Source organism: Pygocentrus nattereri, chromosome 26 (genome assembly GCF_015220715.1).
Source record: "Pygocentrus nattereri isolate fPygNat1 chromosome 26, fPygNat1.pri, whole genome shotgun sequence".
NCBI lineage: Eukaryota > Metazoa > Chordata > Actinopteri > Characiformes > Serrasalmidae > Pygocentrus > Pygocentrus nattereri.
In genome coordinates this window covers 7797487-7812377 of record NC_051236.1, presented here as the reverse complement: position 1 = coordinate 7812377, position 14891 = coordinate 7797487, and the positions used below count along the sequence as shown (strand labels likewise).

At 41.3% G+C, this 14891-nt stretch overlaps 2 protein-coding genes across 4 annotated transcripts in view; one reads left to right on the top strand and one right to left on the bottom strand.

Annotated features, from left to right (window-relative positions):
• Positions 1-1649: 1649 nt before the first annotated feature.
• abhd14b (abhydrolase domain containing 14B) lies at positions 1650-6109 on the bottom strand. Its single transcript, XM_017708411.2, has 3 exons — positions 5614-6109; positions 3362-3603; positions 1650-2588 (listed from the first exon to the last, which is right to left on the bottom strand). Exons 1-3 carry the CDS (start codon positions 5825-5827, stop codon positions 2406-2408), a joined length of 639 nt encoding a protein of 212 aa, XP_017563900.1. The 5' UTR covers positions 5828-6109; the 3' UTR covers positions 1650-2405.
• Positions 6110-7341: 1232 nt separating this feature from the next.
• mst1 (macrophage stimulating 1) overlaps positions 7342-14891 on the top strand; it is a 31144-nt gene continuing 23594 nt past the window's right edge. For 2 of the 3 annotated variants that reach the window (XM_017708414.2, XM_017708413.2), the window contains exons 1-2: positions 7342-7487; positions 12444-12603. In XM_017708414.2, the coding sequence (XP_017563903.1) occupies positions 7433-7487; positions 12444-12603 (215 nt within the window). In that variant the 5' untranslated portion in view covers positions 7342-7432. The remainder of the gene's footprint in view (positions 7488-12443; positions 12604-14891) is intronic. The other variant, XM_017708415.2, reaches the window with a different exon arrangement.

Here is a 14891-nt window from a genome sequence, read left to right as displayed (position 1 = left end):
AAATCCAGCTTGTACTAATACAGACAGTATCACTGATTTACATTCAGTCTGCTTTGATTCACATCATACGTCATATCTTTTAATCAGATGAATGAATACTGGTTAATATTTTATTGAAAGCTTCAATAATGAACTGACGAAAAATCTCTCAATAGGACACTCCGGCCAAAATGAGAAACGTACGCATCGCTATATCAAGTGTAAAGTCTATTGCAGCGGTCGGCAGTCCAAATATTTCTAGGAGCCCCTTTTGTCCCGTCAACAAAAATAAAATGGTTTTATGCCCATTTTAGCAGCTTGGCTGTCAATATGTTTCAGTGTGTGCTAATGTCCTAACATAGGCTGAGATTTAAATGAAAACACAGACTTGTTTCCCTCTGCTTTAAGCTTTAGCTCAGCTGTAGCTCCTTTTCTCGCATCTCCGGCAGGAAACTCTTCTGCAAACGTGGAATGAAGTCGCTTCTCATTCATTCATTCATTCTTGTTCAAATTTTCCTGTTCCACCTTAAATGGTGCCTGCGGTGCCAGAAAGTAACTGCTGCACCATTTAAGGTGGAACGGGAAAACTGCAACAAGAAGCTGGCGAGTGAGAACCTGAACACAGCTTTGCAACTTTTTAGTGTTTCACAGTTTCTCGTTGCAGATTAAACATATCAGGAAACCAGCTGATTGCCTATAAATGCGAAATCAGTTCGTCTCCAAATTATCAGTGTTGACCTTAAATCTTTCTCTTTGCCTTTTTATTAGCTACTACCTAGGCTTGTCTGCATTGCTATGGCGACCAGCAGTCTGCGCGCTAAGCTTCAGGGTTAAAGGGTAAATTAGTAGTTCTACATTACCTCCAGCGTTTGGTATGTATAACTGCTGTGGAGCCGCAACAGAGCAGTAAAAGAGCCGCATGCTCCGGAACCGCATGTTGCCAAGCCTTGGTCTATTGCCACCTACAGAAGCGGCACAATAGTCTCTCGAGTGAGATTTCCTGCTTTATAGACGGTCTTGGAGGTGGGAGAAACGGAAAAACGTGAAAAACTACAACTGCTTTGGGTTTTTTTCACTAACTGGCGAGTGCAGAAGGAAGGCAGATGGCTAATGTTACTGCTAGGAAGCTGAAATCATATAGAAGCCATACAGCTGATGTCTTCAAATCATCATTACAAAGGAGAGAATGGATTACTACAACAATGGAAATGACTGGTCATATAAAAAGGATAAACTCTGACAACTACAGTTAGCAAAGCTGGCTTTTTTTCTGGTTAAAAGGGTCAACAACTTGTTTCTAGCATCCAGTTTGGGCTATTTTCCTCACCATTTTGAGGCAGAGCTGCATTAATGCTAGTTTGGTTGTATTTATTGGCCTCTGGATCAGTGGCTAGGCTAGCAGTCACGACTGGCTGACACCACAGCGATTACCAATGGATGTAGGATATACTTGTATAATGCAAGCTGAGTACTGTAGTAGGGTCATTCTACACTCCATAGGTGTCACTGGTGTTACCAATCCACACTGGTGTTACACATAAGACAGGTGACACCAGAGACATGCTTTTTACAAAAGGGCTGCTACAGACCATCAAACAAATCATGGAATGTCCACCAAAATATGTAATTTTGCTGCTATGCCAGTGACACGACTCCTGGGGAACCACAACTTTCATCATATATCTTCTAATATTTATTCAGAAATTGTTTTAATTTATAATTCATAAATTTGTAGTCATGTATACCTTGCTGTAGTTAAATTTGCAGAAAAATGTCTTTTTCTTCAAAATATGGCCTCAGCCTTTACACATGGCTGTGGGGACAAGCACTTCTGTGGTGCTTGAAATCTATGATTGATTTAAAAACCAATATTGTTAAATTGGTGGATCAGTAAGGTGTGAGTGTTAAAACAACATATTGTTTTATTGGAAAATGCAAAAAATGAACTCTAACATGTTTTTCAAGTGTAATATATCTATAAACGCTACTAAAGGGGATGTGTCTGTAGAATAACCCAGTAAAAAAAATATGAAAATGATATAAAATCATGAATTCTGTCAAAGTGATGAGCATAGTCATCTGTAGTTTTAGGCCGGAAGGCCCATTTCAGTTCACGCAGCATCAAGTTTGAGATCATTAGTGGAGCATCATAAATGCACAGTACACACTGCATCTTGTCTGCTAGTGTTCAAACTATTCAACACTAATAAAATGTTATGTTGTAATGTTGTGTTAAGGTAAGGTTCAGCGTTACCGATGTGGTGTGTATTGTATTACCATATTTACATTAGGCTTCACAGAGATTAAAGTCAAAGACCTTCATTCCGTCGTAAAAAGTTCCCTTATACTATGATTTAGCGTGACAGTAGAAATCTGATGTAATTCTCTGCGGCTCAGCGAGCTACAGTGACATGCTGATCATTAACCTACAATAAGGTTTGCAAGAAATCAAGGATGGATTTATGCCAAGTTCCCGGGTCGTCAAGGTAACAGGGATGCCCCGCCCCCTTCATTACCACCACTTTTTGATTGGGCAGGTGACTCAGGTTACGTAGAGACACTTCACCCACCTGAGTGTCCTGATCTCCATATACAATAAGAGTCGGAACCTGTGGAGAAACATAAGCTTTAAACTTTTACTCCACAAATGCAGTACAGGGCAAAGGTCTCAGGCAAAACTATCTGAGCGTGTTTGTGCCAGTAAAACACAACATAACATTCGAATAACTTCAGACAAACAAACATGCAGTAAAACATAATAAGATTACAGTTGGAAGAACACAGGTTTGGCTCCTCAGTCTCACTGCACTCCAGCTATCACACGGATTTAACGCGGGACTGATTAGCCAAACTGTCATAAAATCACAATGTAGTTATTTTTATAACTTGTAGTTATTTATATAACTTTTATATCTGTGTACTGGCTGTGTAAATAATTTTACATATAACTTTCTCACATATCTAAGACAGTGTGCTATCTGTATGTTAGCACTAGCAGTAGGCAAAAAACACTGGGCCTCATTCACCAATATTCACCAAGCTTTTTCTCAAATGTGTTCATGAGGAAGGTCCTAAGAAAAAAAACCATAATGATTAGAAAAGCTACAGCTATTAAAATAATGAAATTAAATAATTCTCCATAGTTTAGCGGTTATAGGTCCATGTCCACACAGGACAGCGTCTGGGTCCAGACTCGGACCGCAGTCCGCCTATTGGTGACCTCTGCTCTCTATGGTTGAAATTCATATACTGAAAACTGAAAATTAACATTTTTGTGAATAATATTTTGGCCTTCAGTTATTTTGACATGGTCTGATCTGGCCCTTGAAAAACAACCCTGACTTAACTATAAAGTCAAATGAAACACCTCGCATGCGCTCACCTGTACGCCGCTGTACTGCTCTGCCGTGAACTTATCCGTGCAGATGGGCGCTACAGGAATGTAGGCCTTCACCTGCTGGGTGTGCTGGAAAAGGAAAGGCAGGGAGTACATGCCACTGAGAGAGGGGCTGATCACCACCACCGGCCCTGTCTGCAGCCCCTCGCACACCTGCATCAAAAACTCACCAGGGGCCAGCTCACCCACCGGAGCAGGAGCCTCTGCGGCTTTAGACTGACCGAGACCTGGAGGAACAGAAGAAATGAGGGGTGTACTCTCTTTACCAGTAACCATGTCCACATCTAAAAAGTGCTATCAATTACGCAGCATTTCTCATAGAGGCCTAGTTGGTCAGCGTTCTTTAAAGGAGAACTCCACCGATTTGGCTAAATTCCTTAATCTTCAGTATTCTAGATGTAAATAAAACATATTTAATGGCTCTAAAACCTAAATCCTGTTAAGCTTTTGCACAAAATGGTTATAAATGCATTGCCTGACACCCCAGACAGTGTTTTGTGGTAGTTTTATTATAAGGTTTTGGCCCAAAATGCATTTTAAATAAACCATTACTCCAGTTCCGTGTTGCCTCTCAAAACCAGATTTCTCGACTGAGACTAATGCGCACAGGCTAACGTGCTTTTGTAGTTACAAGCCTGTAGCTACAGCTGTTCAACACAATTAATGCCAGTGTTGTATCCGACTCAGTTCCCCCTTAGATTCACATTCACTTTGACAAATCAGGTCAGGTTTGTATATACAAAATGTATAATGTGTAATGTTCTAAACACATTTCACTGACCTCAGGCTGAAACCTAGCTACCTTCTTTATTTGTATACTGTTTCGTCTGCCACCCCAGACGTAGAAAAATGGCTGTGTAAGAGCTCAGTGACTCTTACAGGGCACTTAACTCACAAAAAGACATTAGGTGTTAGACGTCAGACGCTTATGACTGAAGTAAATGCTAAGACTGTAGAGGCCAGAGCACATTGACCAAACTAACAGCAACGGACAGAAATGTTTGGATGGCCATACTCGTGTTTAAGTGACCTTTATTAGTCCCACAACGGGGAAATTTCACCTCCGCATTTAACTCATCCATGCAGTGAATCACCACATACACTCTAGTGAGCACACCCACACTAAGGGGCAGTGAGCACACCTGCCCAGAGTGGTGGGCAGCCCAATCCAAAGCGCCCGGGGAGCAGTTGGGGGTTAGGTGTCTTGCTCAAGGACACCTCAGTCATGTGCTGTCGGCTCTGGGGATCGAACCAGCGACCTTCTGGTCACAAGGCTGGTTCCCTCCAGCCCATGACTGCCCCCCAGGTTTGATTGTTGGGAGAATCTAGTACACTCTTTCCCCGTTCGCTCAGACTCGTACGGCGTCAGTTCTTTTACTGGACTTTCTAAAGACACTCCATTTTTTTAATATCTCTAAGGTGTAAATATGTTTTAGCTTTCTATTTATAATGGTCACACTGTTAACTCCTCACCATCCCATGTGTCATATAAACCAGTACCTCGTGTTATATTCCATGTGACTTTTGGGCAAAATATCCTTACAGTGTAAACATCTTAGATTTTTTATTTTTTTATAATTCTTGATATTATTAACTTTTTGTGAAGGATAGAGTTTTATATGTTTTATCTTATTTTTTACATTCAGTATTATATATATTATCTATATAGTAACAAGTAACAAACTGTAAAAGTGCTTAATTACTTGCATGTTAATTCTCTTCTTGTTAATTAATTTCAGTGTTGTGGGACTAATAAAGGATTATCTCATCTCATCGTATCTTAAGAGAACAGAAAATATTAGAATAAAAGTTCCAATTATCTAGTTCCCATGCCTTACTAAGTTGTGGCCCCAACCTTATAATCCTAACGCATAGCCACAACTTAGTAAGGCATGGGGACAAGATAATTAAGTTGTGGACACAACTTAATTAGGCATGGGATGTCTGGATGTGCATGACGTCATCGTCCATAACCAATTTAAAACCCTAGACCACTTGAAAGCAGCAGTAGCCGTGGAAGACCTCGGCGGGGTGGGCGGAGTGAGGGATAAAATGGAGCCCCGCTGGTGACACCGCCTATAAATAGTGGCCACGTGTTACTAATGTGTGGGAACGAGATCCTAATGCGTGGCCATGACTTAGTAAGGCTTTACTAAGTCGTGGCCACACATCATTTTTATTTATACGGGATGTCATCGGCGGGGCCCCGTAGATATGGGCCCTTCGTCCAGCGTTACCTGGTAAGTCTAGAGCCACAGCGCGGAAGCCGGCCGCGGCCAGCGCTCCGAGGGTCCCGATCTGGAGCCAGTTCTCCGAGGAGAACCGGATGCCGTGCAGCAGCAGAACGCAGAGCCTCGCCTCTCCGGAGGGAGGGAGAGCCTGTCGGTAAAACAGGGGCTGCCCGCACATGCCCACCTTCACTGACCCCTCTGTTACTTCAACCGCTGCCATCCCGTCAGCCCCCGAAGCCGCACAGCCAGCCTGACTACGCTTCTGATCTGAACTCTTCCGCTAAGTTAATTAGGCCAAGTTTCAGTCCCGAACGACGCAGCTGCGGACTAAAGCCGCTCAGAAGAGCTTGTTCGTCTGAGAAATCGTCTAAAAGCTGCTGCGAGGTCCCACTGGCGCTCACAAACGCTGCAAACCTGGCAAAGTATTCAAAATACAGTAAGACACAGAAAGAACACCAAAACAGGAGTCCCGGAAGATCTATGCAAGAAATGAGCGCTTTTCCCACCCGTATTCCGACAAGCCCCGCCCTCCTGCGCCACGATTGGGTAGTAGCGCTCACAGGCAGACAGACGATTCCGGAGGAGGGCGGGGCTTGTCGGAATACGGGTAGGGAAGAAACGAGACATGAGACAGAGCTTCTAAAGTCTGTGAAAAACTTAAAGGGGGTTTTACATTGTTTACAAAGTCACTCAGAGCGGATCTGATGTGAAATGGTCCGCTGCAGAGAAAGAGACTCCGATGTCTTTACAGTGGTGGTGATAGGAGCCAGGGGTCACAAAAATGGCCATTTTACACAAGGCAACAGGTTAGTGCAACAGAAAATAAAAGTAAAAGAAGGTGAAAAAAGGAAATAAATACAAATAAACAAACAAAGAATAAAAAATGAAGCAGATTTTACCTAACTTAAAATCTTTACACTTTATGCTAAATATTTACTTATTTATTTAGTGTAAAGTACATCACGTCACACTAAACCTGTAAAGAGGGGGTCAAAACTCAATGACACATAAATATACTGTATTTTACACTTAAAAACGAAGCATTTTGATAAAATCTCAACACTTTACATTAAATATTTACTTATTTATTTATTGTAAAGTACATTACGTCACGCTAAACCTGTAAAGAGGGGGTCAAAACTCAATGACACATACATTTACTATACTATATTTTACACAAAGTTCATATACTGTAATATATTACTATATAAAATGTATCGTTTAAAAATGAAACATTTACTGAGAGATGTGGCTTCACTGTTAACACAGACACACACCTGTATGCTGCAAAGCAAATGCAGCTTTTACACTGCGGAGTATAAACGTCAAGTTGACCTATAATACTTTTACACTAAACTGACTTTTATTTTCTGTACAAAATAAAAGTTGCATTCACGTCAGATGGCTTTACAGTGTGTTTAGTAGTGTTTGAGCTGTGACTCCAGCTGTGGGTGGTTCCTTAAAAGAATTTCATTAAAATCTTCTGAACCTTTTTTCACCTGCAGTACTTCACGTCTCTTAATGAGGTTGAATTAATGTATTTAAGCTCGATAAAAACTTCTTAGAGGTTATAAGGGGGAACCAGGCGGCACTCTTTTCACAGAATTACCCTGTGTGTATTTGCATTGGCGCAAGACTGGGAATAAACTGGATTTTGCCAGATTGTTTCCCGTCAATATGAGCAGGAACTCCAGCGCCATCCAGCGGTGAGGGAGGTGCACTGCACACAGCGCCCCCGGCCCAGCGCTGAGCCGCAGACGCAGAAACACCGACTCGACCTTAGAGACACGGAAAGGAGAGCAAACCCGTCCAGAAATCTGAAACCATGAGGCTGCTCTGCTTTTCACTGACGCTGGCGCTCTGGAGCCCAGCTCTTCAAGGTAAGCACGCTTACAGACTCCATCAGCTTTTCAGCTTTAACTAATATTAACGACTTGCTTTTGGGAACTGTGGCCTCTTCAGACTTTAAACAGGCTGCATATGATCCTGTTGTTGTTTTGATTCGCATCTTACAGCTTAAAAGCTGCAAGGCTAGTTGAACACTGGCAAACTGACCGCACACCTGAACACATTAGTTCACCGTTGAATTAAAGGGGAATTCCACCCATTTTCCAAAAGTTCTGAATTCATTCCAGCTGTTTTGGTCTGAAATGGTTTATTGTAGAATCAGTGGTGGTGGTAGGAGCCAGGGGGTCAAGATATCTTCAACACACATACAGCCATTTAATTTACTATCCAGAGCCACCCGTGACCCCACACGTGTTTTCTGAGTTTTTATGTAATGTAATATTGGTGCTGGCAAAATAGTCATAAACCTGAAAAGCGACTGTTTTTCCTTACAACACCTTTCGGGTATGCCTGTGCCTTTAATGGCTAAAAATGAATGGATTCATCTATTTTAAGCCAAAACTTTATCATACAACTGTGTGTCAGACATCAAGCAGCATATATCCATTTAATGATGTGGAATTTTTGGAAAATTGGTGGAGTTCCCCTTTAAGTTGGGCTCTTAAGACCAGTTGAATAACACTGAAAACCTATTAAATAGCACAAAATGTATAAAAACAGGTTGAAAAGACAGGCTAATGATCACCAGAACACAACACAAGGTCAGTTTAGAACAAAATCAGTTATAACAGGACATTACAAGACGGCTGTAAATAGACTGACTTTGATAAAGTATCTATGAAATGCAGTGAAATCTTTAAAATATTACAAATATAGTGGAATTTCTTAGTGTAGACTGTATGTGCACATGTTCCTGTGTGCGGGGGTGTTGGAGGTGGGGGTACATCATGCACTTCTGCCCTGATGGGACATTTACAAAAGTTTGCAGATCCAAAGGTCATGTGTGCCTAAGCCCCCTGTGAGGCTGATACACTGAGGAGCCCAGTCAGTGTTATCTCCAACAGAGCTCAAGCAGCTAATGCTTTCATTTGTGTTTGTATACAGAGCTGCAAACAGGTGACAACATTAACTCGTGGATTCATACTTTCCCTTTTGCCTTACTGTGAGAAGAAAAAGCCTCAGCCGGAGTTTTGAAACCTCTACATGGAGCTTTTTGGCCAAATACCCAATTATAGGGAACCCTTTAATTTACGGAAGCTCATTCTGGCCAGATAGAGCAGAAAAGCAATGCAGATATTTTATCCTCTGTTTCTGGCAGAGCATCTTGAAATAGTATCACAAAATAATTGTATCTGAACATAGTGACTTCTTTATCCTGTGATAATTAATTACTTAAAATAATAATGTTACAAACATTTTGACAAAATATGTTTATTATTTTGTTTTACTTGAGGGCAGGCAGAGAGGAGTCAAAGAACAGGCATGGGTCAAGTCCAGGACGATCAATATGATAATGATGGCAACCATAACAAGAAAGGGCAAGACAAGGCAAAATCCACAAAAACAGCCGAAGAGTCAGAACCAAAGTAGCAAACAAACCAGGCAATGGTACAAAAGGGGAAGTCCAAAAACAGGGTCGAGAGAATAAACAGGCAGGAAATCATACATGAAGAAAATCAGAACAGGAAAGAGCGCTCAGTAAGCCTCACAGGGAAAACAGTACTCTCGATAAGTTTAAGTGACCCTTATTAATCCCACAACGGGGAAATTTTCACCTCCGCATTTAACCCATCCGTGAAGTGAAACACCACACACACATTAGTGAGCACACACACACTAGGGGAAGTGAGCACACTTGCCCGGAGCGGTGGGCAGCCCAATCCACAGCGCCCGGGGAGCAGTTGGGGGTTAGGCGTCTTGCTCAAGGACACCTCAGTCATGCGTTGTCGGCTCTGGGGATCGAATCGGCGACCTTCCGATCAGGAGGCTGGTTCCCATGACTGCCCCCTAAACTAAGCTAAACTAAAGCCTGGGCTTATATCTATCCTAACCTCTCACATGACAGTAACACAGCTGTGAATGATCAGTACTCAGGTGATCTAGATCATTGATAGGACGAAGGTGTTGGGTCCTTGGTAATGCGATCTCACAAATTAAAATCTAATTGCACAGCGCTAATTATGCTCTCTTTATAATGAAGCATAGTTAATCCGTGTTCTTTCAGTGCTGATGACATCATACTCAGAAAAGTGTACTGTGACACCATTTATCACAATAGCAATAAAATATTGCCATATTGCCCACCTCTAGCATAAAGTCAGTATTAATTTTGAGATATCAAGTCAAAATGTCAGGGAAATGCCTTTATTTCAAGATATTAGGTCTTTTTTTTAAGGAAAATTTCTCCTCTGTTCTGAATGCTTTGTTTCTATTTGCACTGCTGTTAAACAGGTGAATATAAATCAGTAGTATTTTAGATCACAGTGGGATAAACTCATACACTATATTTCCAAAAGTTTTCACTCACCCATCCAATATCATTGAATTCAGGTTTTCCTATCACTTCCATGGCCGCAGGTGTGTAAAACCGAGCCCCTACGCCTGCAGACCGCTTCTACACACATTAGTGAAAGAATGGGTCGCTCTCAGGAGCTCTATTACAAATTCCAGCGTGGTACCGTGATCGGACGCCACCTGTACAACAAGTCCAGTCATGAAAAAATGACAGAGCAGGGTCAGCGGATGCTGAGACACATAGAGCGCAGAGGTCACCAAGAGACCTCTGTTCTACAGAGACAATCATTACAGACCTCCAAACTTCATGTGGCCTTCAGATCAGCTCAAGAACAGCGTAGAGAGCTTCATGGAATGGGTTTCCATGGTCAAGCAGCTGCATCCAAGCCTTACATCACCAAGCTCAATGCAAAGTGTTGAATGCAGTGGTGTAAAGCGCCGCCACTGGACTCTAGAACAGTGGAGACGTGTTCTCTGGAATGACTTATCATGCTTCTCCATCTGGCAATCCAATGGATGAGTCTGGGTTTGGTGGTTGCCAGGAAAACGGAACTTGTCTGACTGCATTGTGCGGAGTGTAAAGTTTGGTGGAGGGGGGATTATGGTGTGGGGTTGTTTTTTAGGAGTTGAGCTCAGCCCCTTAGTTCCAGTGAAAGGAACTCTTAATGCCTCAGCACCAAGAGATTCTGGACAATTTCATGCTCCCAACTTTGTGGGAACAGTTTGGGGACGGCCCCTTCCTGTTCCAACATGACAGCACACCAGTGCACAAAGCAGGTCCATAAAGACATGGATGAGTGCGTTTGGTGTGGAAGAACTTGACTGGTCTGCACAGAGTCCTGACCTCTACCTGATAGAACACCTTTGGGATGAATTAGACCGGAGACTGTGAGCCAGGACTTCTCGTCCAACCCTCCTAACCCTTGTGGAAAGCCTTCCCAGAAGAGTTGAAGCTGCTGTAGTTGCAAAACGGTGGGCAGACATCATAATAAACCCTATGGATTAAGAATGGGATGTCAGTCAAGTTCATATGCATGTGAAGGCAGATGAGCAAATACTTTTGGGAATATAGTGTATGAAATAATTAGTTCACTGTTATTCAGTGTTATCTGTTAAAAAAGTGGAAATGCATAGTATATGTGATATAAATAAATAACAGTTTACTGCTTGTGGGTTTAGTGAGTTGTTTGTATTGCTAAGATCTATAAAAGAAAGCAAGAAAACACGTCAGTACACGCACTCTGCAGATTCCTCTGGAATTACACTTTTTTTTTAAATTTGCCAACAAATTTAGTCATTAGTTATTCATTGAGTTTGAGCTGAAATATTAATTAACAGATGCGCCAAGAATTCAATATAAGGACCAAAGATTAACTCTCTATACCATAGCAGGATTTATTACAGACCTATTATACATTTCTGCTGACTGTTGAAGATAACAGACTCCATTAACCCCTTGAACACTGTGCTTGTTAGTGAGTTATTATCCTTAAGCGTTATTACTTATTGACTCAATTGTTTGGTAACTACAATGAATCTAATATCCATGGCATTGCCAGTTTATCAGGTACACCCACCGTATAAGTGCAATTTGTGGGTTTACAGTTACAGACTGTAACCCATCAGTAGCTGCACATGGGGGCTGTCCACTAGGTGATGTGCTGTTAGCACAGCAGTCCTACCATCTACCATCCCACTGATGAGCTAAGAATAGTCCACCACCCAAATAATATCTTGTCTGTGGTAGGGCTGAATGATATGGGGGGAGAATCGTATTTATAGTTAGTCAGACTAAAACTGATTTTGGATTGAACTTAAATTACAGTTTGAATCAAATTGAAATCCAAGCTTGTTTTTTGTATCTAAGACAACCAGCACATCCACTATCTCTGGCTTCAGGCTCAAGCACTGAATGCAGTGTGCTAGATGGTCAGTTAGTTGTGGTTGTGTTGTCATGCACTTATCATGTGGGTGTTTGCTTACAACTCACTAGTCTAATTGGCAACTCATGTGTAAGTTATGTTGTTATAAGAGAGGAACTGAATTGAAACCCATGGGGATTAAAGGGTTAAAGAACCACTGAAGTTATCACAAATAGGCTTCGCTGTATGGCTTTTGTATGTGTGTCAAGGCTGAAATTTTAATTGTTTTTATATTGAAATCACAGTTTTAATGAGTGCAGTTTTCACATCACAAGAGCTGCTAATTTAATTACGTCCTACATTATTCAGTGTTGTCTTAAGTTCTAAGTGGGGAAATTAGACACAGAGCTTGTGAAATGGCAGTCTGGCATGCTATATTCAGCATTCAAGCCTGAAAAATTAAGTGAATGTTTTTGGTCTTCTTGGCAAAAAAGGCCTGGAGATTAATGTATAGAGAATAATTGCGTTTAAATCACAGTCTTGGTCAGCAAAGATCGCAGTTAGGCTTTTTCGCCCTAATCATTCAGCACTAGTGTGTTTCTTTCTTATAAGCTTTTGTGTTGACAGTCCACCGCAGTGCACTGAATGACTTCCAGCGGTCCGAGGGGAGAGAGCTGGTTCTGAAGTCGTGGAACGCAGACCGTCTGACCCAGCTGTCGGGCATCACTCTGGAGGAGTGTGCCAAACGCTGCTCACACAGCCAGGACTGCAGGTCCCACAATACTGCACTCCTTTCCCAGCATCCTCAGCTCTGTCTCTACCTTTCTTAAATCATTTTTTATATTTTAATGCTGCTTTCAAGGCAAAAGTTAAAGGGAGAACTTTTCCAACTTAAAGAGGGAAATATTCATTTGAGTGTCTGTCCAACTTGTAATTCCCACTTGGAAAATTGGAGTACCTGAAAAACTAAAGAGTGTCAGTTCTGTGATATCTTTAGAAGAATTAACGGCATGTTTTAAGCTTTTTAAGCTTTTGTCATATGCTATTGGTTAATGGCATCACTAGACACAGGGAATAGTTGGATACTTGCATGGTTTAAGCTATCCTGCATAAGATTTTTGATCAAACTGCATGCTTTCATGTAATTTTTCAGCACTATTTTGATGATGGGATAAGATAAGACAAGATAAGGGCTAATAAAGGATTATCTTATCTTATCTTATCTTATGATGAATATGCCATAGTCTCCATCCACTGTTCAAATAAATGACTCACTAACCAACGAACTCTGTAATTTCAGTAAAGCCGCTTTTGAAATTCTTTTTATATGTACACAGCAGCAAAACAAGTACTAGCGTAATGTGAGCATCCATTTTTTCCAACTGCAAAACACCTGAAGTTGCATGGACAGTTTGAGGTGGTAAACAGTAGATTCCGAGTTTTGAAATTCCCACTTCCCAGTTGGTGTGACTGCACCATAATGTACAGTAGCTTATTCTGCTTTCAAGTTGTGATGGAAATATCATATTTATGGGATGTGTGCACTTAAATGGCATGATAATGTTATAATTAATATTAGGAAACTCAGCCTTTTATCCAAGTAGCCAGAGAGGAGACAAAAACCGGCTAAAATATGGTGAGCGAGTGCTGCTGCAAGTTGCCCTGTAAAGCCTGAAATGGTATTTTAAAAGTCAGAGGCATCAGGTCGTGAGTTTTTCAGACCACGTCATACGTCTTTACACACAGGCTCAAAAAAAGGCCTGGCTTGATGTTTAGGTCTCCAGCACAAAATCAGTATCATACTGATGGAGATATGATGACAATCACATCTTCGGAAGACACAGCCTTCACCAAGTTTTGTTGGAGTTCTCTTTGAATACCTTTTCAATGCTCACATTCATCAGATTCATCCTCTCGGGGAAGGAGTCCGAAGCCCAATCAATGTTATAAAATGCTTGCAATTACACACTTCTGCCAGAGAGGTCTCCAGATCCCCAAAACTTACATATTGTGGCATTGATGTATCTACATATCATTGCTCTCTGAAGAAAAACATGTATCACCAGTTTTGACTATTTTTATTTTTCTACCTCATTTGACTACAGCAGCTGTCCTTTACATTGTGTGAAAATGTCATGAATAATGGACCAATAGAAATGCTCCAGAAACACTTGGTATAAAACCTTTTCACATTAATTTCTATTGAAAGTAAAGAACATTCTGTAAGGAACTTCTCCTGTAAAGTTACCATTTGGAAATGCTTGTTTTTCTGTGGACAACCAAGATGGCACAGTGGCGTGGTGGGTAGCTCTGTCACCTCACAGCAAGTAGGCCAGGTGACCGGGTCCTTTCTGTGTGAAGTTTGTACATTCTCCCCATGTGTGTGTGGGTTTCCTCCAGGTATGGTGTCAGGCCAATTGGACATGGTAAATTGCCCCTTGGTGTGAGTGAATCTGTCTGTCTGCCCTGTGATGGACTGGCGACCTGTCCAGGGTGTATCCTGCCTTTTGCCCAATGACTGCTGGGATAGGCTCCAGAAGGAGAAGTTTGTGTGGACATGCTATGTAGTGCTTAAAACTGATTACAAACATCACTCGTCTAATGTGCATCCTCAGCTCTTTATTCTGACGTGGTAAGATAGAATAAATGTATTCTGTACTTTGACAGCAGAAAATAAACAAAAAAGGCTGTAGTCAATCTTGTTTCTGGCCTAAATCACTTACACACATATTGTGTTGTACTTACAACCTCCGAAGTCATAAGTAGGAACTTGCAGGGATTTGAATGCAGCATTAACTTAACATACACTCTTTAAAAAAGGTCCCTGAATGGTTTCTTTCTTTAAATATGAAGTTTTAGGATAAAATCTTTATTTGGTCTGTCCTTCACTCTTACAAATCTTATTTGCAAAAATAATTCTTTAAAGAACCTTTCTCTGAAAAGTTTGGATACCAAATGTGGTTTTGCTCAGATATTGCTCCAGAAAACCTCTTTGGCACAGCTATTTTTAGGAGTGAACATCTGAAAGTGTTAGGTAAACTGTCCATGTTGAACTGAAAA